General features: G+C 43.4%; 1 protein-coding gene across 5 annotated transcripts in view; it reads left to right on the top strand.

Annotated features, from left to right (window-relative positions):
• The first annotated feature begins 8,789 nt into the window (after nucleotides 1–8,789).
• The window catches only part of MAP3K1 (mitogen-activated protein kinase kinase kinase 1), a 60,549-nt gene continuing 56,000 nt past the window's right edge, over nucleotides 8,790–13,338 (top strand). Inside the window, exons 1-2 of one of the 5 annotated variants that reach the window (XM_083465693.1) lie at nucleotides 8,831–9,092; nucleotides 9,201–9,552. In XM_083465693.1, the coding sequence (XP_083321819.1) occupies nucleotides 8,987–9,092; nucleotides 9,201–9,552 (458 nt within the window). In that variant the 5' untranslated portion in view covers nucleotides 8,831–8,986. Of the gene's footprint in view, nucleotides 9,553–13,338 lie in introns of all 5 variants that reach the window. The other 4 variants (XM_083465690.1, XM_083465692.1, XM_083465691.1 and 1 more) reach the window with 4 other exon arrangements.

Below are 13,338 nucleotides of genomic sequence, written 5' to 3'. Positions count from 1 at the left end.
AGCAATTTGGAAATTCATGCTCTTACTTAGGGTGGCCAGCTATTTATTTATGGTTAGCCAGAGGCAAGGAAGGAGCCGAAGCAGGCAGCTCTCCATGCTCTGTGGGGAGGTTTGGAAATAGGGGGGGGGGATGTCACCTGACAGACCTCTCAGTTCCCTCCCTCAAGTCCAGCTCAGCACTGCCTTGACCACTTGACCCTTTTCCTGGATCAAGCTCACCTGTGGTCTCATAGTCCTTGTCCCCCTTTGAGTGGACTCACCAAGAAGTCTCCATGGGGCGAGTTTCCACTTGTCATTTTTGCTTGCAAAAGTGCACCCCCAAATGAAAAAATAGGGCGAATAATAATTTGTCCCTGCTCTAATTCTACAGCATGTACAATCTAACTAAAGATTTGGAATATGAAAGAGAGCTCAGTTGGTAAAGACAAAATCCAAACATCTAGGCAGTTGAGCAAGCAATGAGCTGACGTCGGAATAGCTTCACTATAACTGATGTTCGTATTAAATAACCAAGAGCTGTTTAAATGGCGTCCTTATTTGGGGGAAAGGCAATGACAGCCTTGGCCTTGCAGCCAGTAAAGATTCTGGCTGTTGCCTCTAGCCTTTATCTGTTCAAGAAGCCTGCTGGTTCCATTTCCGTAATCTCTGCAGGTAGCTGTTTGAACTACTAATGCAATGGAGCAAGAGGGAACTGACATAGTCTTGGCGTGAAAACGGTGCATGATGGAGCAGGCACTAATGTTGCTGCTGGGTTTACTTATTCTCCTTGACAGTTTTGTGGGCCTTAGTACTTAGTACATATTCAATAGTTTTAGGAGAGAAATCATGCTGTCATTCTGGATAGCATTTATGAATAGAGGCCGTCCCAAGTTTGGGTCCAAAGCCAGGATTCCATTTGGGACCATCTGGCAGGTTTATTTTCAAGGGATGAAGTGATTACCATAGTCAGGTAGCAAAGTGGAATCAGTGTCTGAGAAGGCTGCTAATTTTGCACGGCAAGGGGATAGGCTCTAGCGTCAAGGTAGATGTGTCAGGCAAAAGTTGGAGCAGAAAGCAAACAAGTACAGAAACAACTACCCCAAAATGAGAACTAGCCTGAGACTGAGATTTTATATAGGATTCTCAAGCCAATCAGAACTTTAGGATGAAGAACAGTCACAAAGTTAGGATGAAAAACATTCAACTTTCTTAGCATTCTACACATTTTTAGAGCTATAAATGTATTTATCTGTTTCATTTGCACCCTGCTGTCGTCCCAAATAACTCAAAACAGTAGGGGTTTTTTTTAGCCTTACAACAATCATGTGGGACAGGTTAGGTGTAGAAATAGCATCAGTGAGTTTCATACAAAGGCTTGTTTCTGCTTATGGCCCAAAGGAATGTGATTCTAGCCCAATGAATGCCAGAATTCATCAAGCAGAGTTCTTAAGTGTGATAGCATGGAATTAGGATGCCAGATTTAATTGTGAGAGTTGTTGAGAATACTGAGTGGCACATTAAAGTGCAGAATATATGTAACCTAATGTATATTAATGTTCATACTGATTGGGAGAAGGTTTTTTAAAAAAAATTATTTAACTTATTTATTTGATTTAGAACTGCAAATTATATTGTGGTAACCCTGACTTGGGATATTTGGTGAATGGCAGGGTAAGAAATCTAGTAAGTAAATAAAATAACATTTTGCAAACAAGGTTAACTGATTTTACAAAACCCTGCCCGGGGAATGTTGCAGAACTGTCACTTGACTGGAAACAATATTAGAAGCTGTTTCATGTCCTGTGTGTGATGTGCGCTGAGGTCTGCTGCACTATGCAGCTGGTTTTTAGCCTACAACCATAGTGCGGCTCACCACTGAGACTTGGCCTAATTTCTATGTTTACTGCTGCTTGGGTGTCTGTGCTTTCCCTGCCTTGTTGTCCTGTGGATGCTGCAGCTGCTATTGGTGGTTGTTTGTTCACTGGGCTGTTCTTGCCAGTGTCAGCAGCAGGATCAAAAGGGAGCAGCTGGAGGAACAGAGAAGAGGAAGAACATTTTTTTCCTGAGGACTGTTTTAGCCCTTCTTCCTTAAAGCACTGTTGCTGGGATTGTAGCCTGTTATTATTTAGATTGCAAGCACTACAGAGATCTCACTGTAGGGGTGGTTCACAAGTGCATTTGCTTTTCTCAATGCCGTATCCCTTGATGACTTGCAGGTGAAACATGTGAACTGCCTGCACTGAGAAATATTGTGCTTGAGGTGATGTCAGGTAAAAAAAAAAGTTCTGCCTTTGGTGTTTGGATGTGTGATGCTTGCTTCACCCAGTCAGTATCATTTGGTGCTGCAGTCATTCTCTGATTAGTATGCGTATATGTAGGAAGTTGCCACGGGGTTGCAATAGTAGCAAAGAAGGAGAAGCATCCTGGAAGACAAGCAAGCATCTCTCCACCCCTCCTCTCCCACTTCCCTAAGCATCCCCACATCCAGAGGCTAATAACATCTCTTGCTGATCCATATCTGCAATGTTGGTCAGCAAAAACTATACTTCAAGATCAGCCTTTGCAAACCTCCAGATATTGTTGAACTACAACTCCCACCAGCCCCTGCCAACTATTACGTAAACAATTGTATAAATTGGAAATACTGAAACAGTGACCATGATTAGGGCCATCTAGGCTGAGGACAAGCCATCATTTTTAAGAGAGTTGGAAAATGGTTTGAGTGAGGATTTACTTCCCTTTCCTCTTCTTAAAAACAACACTAGTTTTTAGCTGGGCATTACCACCAGGGCTTCCATTTAATGTGGCCATCTACTGCAGGACTCCTTCAGAATTTCCTGGGTAGACACAGTATGTCTCATCCTACTTCATAGTAAGACAGTAGGGCAGTAGGTTTTGTTGAAACCAATGGACTTAATACTAAGTAAATGTATGTTGTACTGTAATCTCAGTGTGCTCCTGAATATAACTTTCTCTCCACAACTGCCACTACATTCCAAATGTTGCATGACACCAAGCTTAGGGTGCCGGCGAGAGGCTTATGTTACCCAAACAGCCCTGGTTGTCGCCACTTGTAATTCAGAGGGAAGTTACACGCTGGAAACTGTTTAAAGTTTCATGTTACACCAAGGTACTATATTTGAAGTTTAAAACAACCAGCTGGAGATCAAGAAACCGAGAGCCCCTGTGACTACATTGTTTAGGAATACACTAAGGGCAATTGAGAATGAATGAATTATCTGCACATTGTGGAATCGGTCCCAGAGTAACGCAATGTTTAGGTCCGTAAAAGTTGTTTTTGTGATGTGCAAGATGACATGGTGTTGGTGAAAGGCAAGCAGACCTCCAGAAACACCCAACAATTGGTGCAGCAAACTTGAATCACTTATCTACAAGAATCCTGCCCCATATGTTAGAGGACCAAGGAGAGAGGACTTCAGGGCATGTTTTTTGGATGCCATGGTTTCTGACTGCTGAGGTAATACTGTAAGACCATGTGAGTAACACTATGGGACACAGGAAGGAGGATTGCAGAGGTAGCTATCTACCAGGCTAGTAACTTCATCTGCTAGGGTGGAAATGTGCTGTCTGAAGGTTTCCTTCCTGAATATCTATGGTTCATAAATGTTAATCATCCCACTTCCAATTGGTGGAGTTCTGTGTTGCTCTTTCCAGTCTCTCTGCCTTTCAATAAATGTGTGCTAAAAGCAAAGAGTAAGGTTACCATAACTTCCGTTATAAAGCTTCGGTATGCTGATGATAACGTGGCGTGTGCACATTCAGAGGATGACCTCCAAACCATCCTAAGTATCTATGCAGAAGCTTATGAAAAGCTTGGCCTTTCACTCAACATCCATAAAACCAAAGTGCTACACCAACAGGCAGAAAACAACCCCTCTGCAACGCCACAAACACAACTCAATGGTGTAATGTTGGAAAGTGTCAATCACTTCTCCTGCCTGTGCTGTTATCTTTCCACAATGGCTGACAGTTATGGAAATCCAGCATTGCCTGAGCTCTGTGAGTGCAGCTTTCTCCTGACTGAAGTGCAGAGTGTTTGAGGACCGGAACATTCTCAGGGAAACCAAAATGCTTGTTTATAAAGCTATTGTACTACCAACCTTAGGGTACACTTGTGAAACATGTACCACTTATAAATGCCATCTTGAAAGATTCCATCAATGGTGTCTCAAAAAAATTCTACATATCACTTGGTAAGACTGGCAAACTAATGTCACTGTACTGGAAGAAGCAAAGTTCACAGAGCCGAAGCAACGATTCTTCAACTTTAATTCTGTTGGACTGGTCATGTTGTGCGGATGCCTGATTATCATCTTCCAAAGCAACTACTCTATTCCAAACTTTAAAATGGAAAGAGTAATGCTGGTGGCAGTGGTAGAGCTTCATGCTCCGGCACCAGGGAGAGGAGAGCAGGCGGGGGCGGAGCTGTCGCCTGCGGGGGGGGGGTGCGTCCTGGGCGTGGTGCACCGCCTGCAGGGGCATGGCATGCGTTCTGGGGGCAGGGCAAGCTATCTGCAGGGGACAGCCATGATGGCACCCTACCGGGATCGCGCTGCCGGGGGCAGTGCACTCCCCCCGCACTCCTCGTCCTCCGCCAGTGGCTGGCAAATCTAAAAAAATGTAGAGTAAATACCGACAACTGGAAAACACTGGCGTGCAAGCGCTCCAATTGGAGAACAGCCTTTACCAAAGATGTCATAGGCTTTGAAGACGCTCAAACTCAGGACGAAAGGGAGAAACGTGCTAAGAGGAAGGCACACTTGGCAAATCCTCATCATGATCAATTCCCTCCCGGAGACCTATGTCCCCACTGTGGAAGGACGTGTGGATCCAGAATTGGCCTCCAGTCACTTATGGACTCATTGTTAATACTGTGTTCATGGAAGACAATCTTACACGGCTACAAGTGTTCATCAAAGAAGAAGAAGCTGGTACGTGTTTCCCAAGCCCACCTCAGCCTCAGCAGCCAGTCAGCTTTTGCAGTGGTAGAACCAGTTGAATAAAAGGTTTGGCAGAGATCTACTGGAGCACAATGGCAGGAACATTAAGAAGACAATTAACGGCATGGCCACCATCTTTTAGGGACCCTCCACGCAAGGTATTGGGGAAAGAATGGAAAGGCTTTGTTGATGCCATGGTGCCATACGGTATTTTTAAAATATATATATAATAGAACTGTAGCCTTTATGCCAAATCATTCCAAGGCAGATTTCCATGAGTTATAAAAGTCTGTTAATCCTACCATCATTTACATCTGCAAGCTAATAGCAGGGCATGAAAAATGTATCTAACCCTTTCATTTTCATTCTATTTTCATTTTGACAAAATTGTAATAACTACATTAAAATTCTGGAGCGAGATATCGTAAATTCTTAAATGTAGATTATCATGTTAAATCATGCAGAATCAGTGGTGATTTTTAAAGACACATTCCTTTAAAAATGGGAAAAGACTGAGGTAAGGCAGATAGTTATTTACTACAGCTGAAGATGCTTAACTACGGGCTGGAATTTTAAGCACAAATGCTTGCAAGGGGAAGTTACATTTATATTAATACAACTTAAGAAACACAGAGCTGTCATCAAACATGTGTCATTTCCCCTCCCTCTATAACATGCAGTAAAATTTACCCCCTATATTGAAATTGTTATCTTATGTGGTTCCTTGTCTCAGCTCCACATTAGCTGCTATTCTCAGGAATAGAGAAATGTATGGCACAATGACATCAAAATAAGTTACTACATGCCATTATTGCAGAGACACACTCAGTTGGATATATTCCATTTTTGGCAGCAGCCCCTAAGTTTGTTGTGAACACCCCATTGATGCCTGCCAAGGGCCTTGCTTTTCTTAAAAAATGAGGTTTTTGTTTTGTTTTTGTTTAGTTGTGGTTGCCTTTGTGGGGGGTCTGTATTTTATTTCTTTTGGTGTGTGTAGAGTTTTTATGGGGGGGGTCTGAGCATCACCAGTTTTGCTTTGTGAGATGGGTCTTTTGTGATATTTACAATAGTGTATTAGGTTTGTGAAATGGGTATTTTGTGATACTCACAACAGTGTGTTAGGTTTCCAGATATGCCCCGACCCAAAAAGGTTGGGGCGCCCATCATAAAGTAATGTTCTGTCCTTATTTCCATGAAAAAATATTGTTTTTCAAACAACAATTAACCAGTATTAACACAAGTAGATATAATAATGATATAAAGTATATACAATATAAAGTAGCTATATTGATTCAATGATTTTTTAAAAGATAAAATCTGTTTCTTCTGTACAAAAAGATTTCCATTATTTTCCTGTAGCAATCAGTTTTTAACCCCCCCCCTTCCATATGGTCAGCTAAATTCTTAAGCTTTAAAGGGTGCTTTATACTGCATGGAAGATACATTACTTTAGAGTAATTTCTGATCAGAGTCAAAATCAATATTTTGCAAAGACAGATACTGTAAATGGAAGTTATACATTTCAGCTTAGCTGTTTTTCAAGTTGTTTTATATTTGAGGTTTTGGTGGAAGATACTCAGTTGAATATATTCCTCAAGATTCCAGTTTACACATTTTTTTATCTGCAAAATATTACACTTACTTTAGGAGCTGTCTAAAATAAGAAACCTACACATTTTTAAAAAGTTTGTCTTGACACATTGATTTGCAAATGGAACATGTAAATGACAGAGAAGCATTATGATGCTGGATTGCCCATATTGTTGACAGTGGATGCTTCCAGGATGTCACTATTTTACTGTGCAATTCAATCATATCCTGGCAAATTGTGGTTGCACACCTAAAGTGGATTTGGCACTATAATGCAAGAACCCATTTTTTAAACATCAGTTTTTTTACAGTAAGAAAAGTGTCTGGGAAATGTGCTGGAAAGTGTAAGATATTGCTTGATAGTGTCACATAACCTCTTGCAAACAAATCAGAATGAATGCTCATGGAACAGTTACCATTGTATAACCTCCCTACAAACCTGGTGTAACAAATCAGGATGAATGCTTAGTGAACAGTGCTGATCATGGGAGCAACTTTTTCACTTATTAAATATGTGAATGACTCCGGCAGGCAGATGGGTTGGTCCCTTGTTTTTCCAAACAGTAAGGCTAAGGACAAATGACACACACCTCATCACTGTTTCTCTGAGCAGATGGGAGAAAAGGGCAGAGGAGACTATCAAATGACATTCCAGAGAAACTAAGAATGGGATTGGCATGCGTAACACTCTAATGTTGCATTACATGATTGCTGAGTTGCAGTGTCAGGATGCCACTCTGCCTATTCATGGGTTTGTGCAGGACTTGTCAATGACAGTGGGCTCAGCAAAGTTCAAGGATGCAAATCTAATAATTAAAAGGAGTGTGTGTCCTTTGATGTATGGTGGCTGAGAAATTACAAAATTGCTGGAAGATATTTAAGATTTTTACCCTTGGTAAAATCGAAGGGCCTTTCATGTCATTAGGAATAACAATGACTCATTTGTTTAGCATGTTTACTCAGAATTCAGTTCTATTTGAATTCAAGGAACTTACCTCCAAGTAAATGTACACAGGACTGCAACCTTGCAGTATAATCCTTTATGTTAGTCATGGCATTTATGTAACTGATGAAGTGGGCTCAAGTCCACAGAAGCTTATGCCATGAAACATGTATTAGTCCTTAAGGTGCCACAAGACTCTTTTGTTGTTTTTGCTGCAAAAGACTAACAAGGCTACCCCTCTGAAAAAACCTATACGTATCTGCTCAGTAAATTTGTGTTCATGTCAGTGGAGTTTACTCCCAAGTAAGTAAGGGTCTTACTCCTTTTCTGTCATGATGCTGCATATCTACCACCCAATAAGGTCAAGCTATATAGCTAGAGATCCAGAGCAAAAAAACACCGTGAAACAAAAACTTTTAAAAAAATATAGGGGGGGAGATACAAAATTGTCCAATCCTTGAATAGGTATTGTGAGAATGATTTTTATTTCATGAAACTTATACACCACTTGCTTGTAAAAACAAAACAAATAAACAAGCCTCAAGAGTGGTTGAGAAAAGCAAAACTACGTGCTCTGAAGTTAGATGCATCTAACTGGGGTGGTACTTGACTTCCATAAAAGGAAAAGGGTGTGAGGCCAAATGCAACACATGCAGCAGAATAGAGTGGCAAGAGCCCGGAGGTGATGGAATGGGAGGTGCCGCTTCTCACGTGCAGGTGGGGGAATTCCGCACTTGGAAATGGAAAGACTATTTTAAAAGAGACAGACAGACAAACAAACAAACAAACAACCAGCCTGGATGTTGATATTTAGGAGATATGAGAGAGAGAGCGCTAATACTGCTCGTCGTTTGAGTGATACCAACAAATAAATAACTATACACACACAAAATATATATGTGTGTGTGTGTGTGTGTGTGTCTGTCTGTCTGTGTATAGTTATTTATTTGTTGGTATCACTCAAACGACGAGCAGTATTAGCGCTCTCTCTCTCATATCTCAACAAATATTATTTATTTGTTGGTATCCCATATATATATGGGATTGCAGGAGTCAGCACCCTCTTCCCTAATGTTTTAAAGCAGGGCGGCTGACAGAGCCAGCCTGGCTGTGGGAAAAGGACGAGGAGGCGGAGGAGCGCTTGTTTTTTGTTTTTTCCGACACGGAGCTCCCACAACCAAGCCAGTACCTGGCCGGCCTGAGGCGGCGCTGAGAGAGGGGGGCAGGCCCGGCCGCGAGGCGCGCCTCTCCGCTCCCTGCCGCCTACCTATCGTCTCCTTCCTCTCTCCGTTCTTCCCGCCCCCTCAACCTGGGCCCGCCCAGCCTGCGCTCCTCGCGGCGCTACGCAGCCTGCGCAGCTTGCGTGCCAGCGGCCGCCGGGCCGTGCCATTCTCCCTCGCTCTCTCCTCTCCTCTCCCTCCCTCCCCGCCCGCGCGCGCCTCAGAGAGCCCGGTGTGACTGGCTGACGGGAGTGCGAGTGGTGTGTGGGATGTGATGCGAGCCGCCAGAGAAAATGGCGGCGGCAGCAGGAGGAGGAGGAGGGTCGGCGGCTGCTGCGGCGGCTGCTGCTGCTGTAGCGGCTGCGAGTCGCATCTCCTCCTCGGTCGGATTATCGTCGAGTAAGGAAGCCTCCGCCGCCGCCGCCTCCTCCGCTTCCCCTTCTTGCTCCGTCCCGGCCGCCCGGAGCCCGAAGTCTGTGAGGAGCGGCGGGGCTGGGAGCGCTGGAGGCGGCGGCGGGCTCCTGACGAGAGACCCGGGCGGCGGCGGCGGCATTCGGGAGCCTCGCTCGGACTGGAGGCGGAAGCAGCTGCGCAAAGTGCGGAGCGTGGAGCTGGACGGGCTGCCGGAGCCCGCCGAGTGCCCGGAGCTGCCCCTCTGCCTCTCGGGAGCCGCCGCCGCCTCTTCCCCGCCGGCCGCGCAGCCGCGCTCGACCCCCGGCAGCCCCGCGTCCTCCCCCAGCCGCGGCTTCCTCCTCGCCGGCTCCCCCGACGCGCCGCTGCCGGACGCCGCGAGCCAAGCTGCGGGAGCTGGCGCCGCAGAGAAGACCGTGGAGCCGCCGCCCCCTCCGGGCGGAACAGGGTGAGTGTGGGGGTCTGATTTCGGTCGGGGCAGGGCAGGGCGGTGACACTTGAGAACGGCGGGATCTCCCCCGGGCATTGGGCTGGGCCTGCGGGGAGAGGAAAGGGACCCCGCTCCGTGGGCAGGTGCTGCACGGGAAGGAGGCGTGCAATGCCCGGGCTCCTTTGCAAACGCTCGCGCTGAGCCGCCTTGCCTGCGGTAACTTAAAACTGCACGGTGAGCTTGGGCTTCGCCAGGAAAACTTGCCAGGGGTCGCTCTCGGCTGCACGGCCGGCGTGCAGCGCTGCTTCTTTCCCGGGGAAAGCATTGTTTTGGCACCGTGGCTTTTTCCTCCCTCGCTACCTCGGTTGCATTTCTTCGTAGGTACCCCCGTGCGCCCCCTCCCCCCGGTTTCTCTCTCGAGATCGTTGGTGTTGCAAGTGCTGGGAATGTGTGGGCGCTGCGGGGCTGAAGGCTGCTTGATATTTGCCCAGCGCCTGCAGAGAGGCTTTGAAGTTTGAATTTGTCCTGCTGCTGGTGGTGGTGGAAGAGGAGGAGGACCCAGGACCGGATGTATCAGCCATTCAGTTGCAATGCGGTTAAACCCGCTAATTCTGCAGGCAGTTCTTTTCGCTGTGGGCAGGAGGATCCGGAGTTGTGGGGGGAAGCTGCTTTAACGTGCGTTTCTATTTAAACAATATTTCGGCTTCGTTGACATGCATATCATTTAGCAATCTGGTCGCAGTTTGCAATCCCCTGGAGTTGCCATTCTTGATATTTAAGAACCACGATAGCGTTTCTCTCTCCCGCCCCCGGTGCCTTGTTCCACCTCATTGCAGCTTGAAAATGCCGAACTGTCTTTTTATGTGGGTCTTCTTAAGAGAGAATGCAATGTATAGACATGCATGCCTTATTCCCTATTTGTGCTAAGAAACTTGCAATGCGATGTCCGGTAGCTCACGTTGTAGGAGATTGTGTGCCATGTTTTGTTTCAAGCGTTGACATTGCAAAATGTACCCTGTTCTTATTCTAGAGAGAGAAGCGCAGGTTACAGCTGTGGCTATTAAAGTAAAATGCACAAGATGGTTGGAGTGCCTTTTAATTCATAGCTGAAACATTCAGATTTTCTGTTGCAGTTTTAAACCGTGTAGCCTTGCTGCTTTGGATTGGCACATTTGGTCTGTTTGCCCTCAGAAACTTTGTGCTGTGGGTTGGTGGTGCAGATCTTGCTATCAGTGCACACCGGAAAAGAGCTTAATCTGAGAACAGCAGACCTGACTGCTCATAAATGAGGACTTGCAATCTGATCATAAATGCATTTCCTCTGAACCAAAACAGACTAATTTTAGTAGGACCAACTTTAGTAAGCTTGATTAGGTTTGCAGCATTAGTGCTAGTATCAATGCTATTTTTAAAATTACTGTACAACTAAATGTAGCCCTGTGTGACAGTGATAAATTGCTCCCTGGAGGCTTAACTGATGGTCAGGGACTGTTTTAGCTTTGATACTAACAACTATCCATTGTGGCTCTTAAAGTCTTGTTAATTAAACAGGCACCGACATTCTAGTAAACACTAGTCCTAGAAATGGTCCACTGATTAATCAACAGTGGCAGACATACTCATATTGATTATATGCAACTTGCAAAAAAAACAAAACCCAGAGGAAACGATTTGTAGTCAGTGAAAAACCTTCCCAGTGCAGATAAGCTAGTTGAGGAGACTTAGTGCTAAAACATGAATGAAATGTTTCTGGGAAATGAACATTTCGTATTGTGTTATTCTGTATCTTGCAATACAGCATTACATGGTTGTAACAGGGGAATAATGACAGGTAAAGCATTGGCAAAAACGTATCTTTTATATAGGATTCTCAGGTTCTTTTTTCATTTGTTTAAGAACTTGTTGCATTGGGCAAAATCATCAACGTTGAAATGTTGACTTACTGCTCCATATATGGGAGAATCTTATTGGATATCCTCATTACACTTTCACACACACATGTGAAATTCATTTAAATTTATAAATCCTTTAGTAGTTATAGAAGAGGTTCCAAGAGCATTTGTAGTAATGGTTTTCACAGGTTTGATAGGGTCCAGTATATAGCAAATATTTCTTGTTAATATTAAATACCAGGTGCTTCGTTGTGTTTCAGCAGTGCAGTGAGATTGACATTTGTTAACTAGCCTATAGTATGCTTAACCTCATTCCTATATCTAGAATTTTTTTTAGCTGTAGCTTTTTTACTTATTAAATGCCTAATTTAATATTGCCTTTCTGGAAGAAGAGGAATATCCATGATTGGGTCATGTTGATGGATAAGACATAAAAATAACCATTAAGGAAACAGCCTTTTTAATTTTAAAAAGTGGGTGAAATCAAGTAACTCAAGCATTTTATCTCTGAAAATACATTAATACAGTACAGCTTACCTTTGCACAGAGAAGCTGTAGGCTTCAATCCTGTAAGCAGTTTATCGTAATTCTACAGAAATGTCTCATACAAAGGGGAAGTGTAGTACAAAGTACAATTCCTACGTGAAGTTGTTAATACTTTATTGCTAATATTTTTAAGCAGGGTGGCTGAGATTGCTTTCAGCCCAATAAGCAGACTGCGTGCTTCCTCCAAAGCACATGTACATTTCACATCTATGTAGTATTTTTTTTCCACAAAGAAAAAATGCTGCCAAAATATTGTACATTGCAACAATTCTACAATGTGAAAACTATGGGATAGTTGCAAGTTATCCTGTTATAGTATTTTAGAATTTTTTGATAGTTCTAAAATGAGAACAAAACAAAATGAGAGATGGTGCCATCTAGATTTGCAAATATATATTGAATATGGCTGTGGGAGCTGAAGTAGCTCACCTTGCCTTAAGAAGCAGCTAAAATGGGAGAAATGTTTTTTGTTTTGCTGTTAGCAGCATCCATTATGCAAATATGTAATGTATAACTGGTAACTTCACTTTGTAGAGTCCATGAAACAATAAGATGAAGTTTTTCAAATGTGTGGCCATTGCATAAACCCCACTTAACAGGACTGATTAATCCTTCCTAGTTGAGAACACTTTCCATGGGAGAACTGGGAATTCAAAATATAGGTAGTTCATTTAGCCAAAATGAGAAATGCACTGCTGGGTGTGGTGTTACTATGTTTTATCAACTGCAAGCTTTTGAAGTGAATCTGGAGAGCTCCAGTAAAATACTGTAATTTTATTTGAGTAGTTTGTGTGTATGTGTATGTGTTTTCATAATTTCTTTGTCATCATTCCTATCCTATAATGCCATGAGCACAAATGCACTTTTCCAGGGTTGTTCCATATAAAATCCAGAATTCCAAATTATTATTAGTCATTTATACAGAATAATTTCAGTTGTAGTCTGTCTACTAATTCACATCTGTAATCCAACTAAAATCTGTAATCCAGCTAATGCTTCTCTGTGCATTAATGTCCATTTTCTATATGTTTGTTTTGTAATTGCTGTGTATTTATTTATGCAGTATTAAATGTTCTGCTAGTCCTATCAAAATTATTTGGAGAAGCAGCAGCTTATTAGCTTGCCTTATAAAGCTATGTATGTGATTCAAAGTGGTTTGAGAGATCAGATCCTGGGTCACATCATACCTTGTTAAACAAATGGTGGGAAGACCTTTTATTGTCAAGCCTTGTTCTGAGATTGATTTCTGAATTACTGATAAAAGGCTACATTTTGCTTATCTCTACTGTCAGGTTTGTATCTCCCTGTAAACACAAGCATGCATCATTGACAAACTTGTTAAAGCTTTGGTTAGAGTGTAACATAT

This window comes from Podarcis liolepis (assembly GCF_965112155.1).
Source record: "Podarcis liolepis genome assembly, chromosome: 11".
Classification (NCBI taxonomy): Eukaryota; Metazoa; Chordata; class Lepidosauria; order Squamata; family Lacertidae; genus Podarcis; species Podarcis liolepis.
Note: the sequence above shows the minus strand (reverse complement) of the source record. Positions and strands in the feature narration are given on the sequence as shown.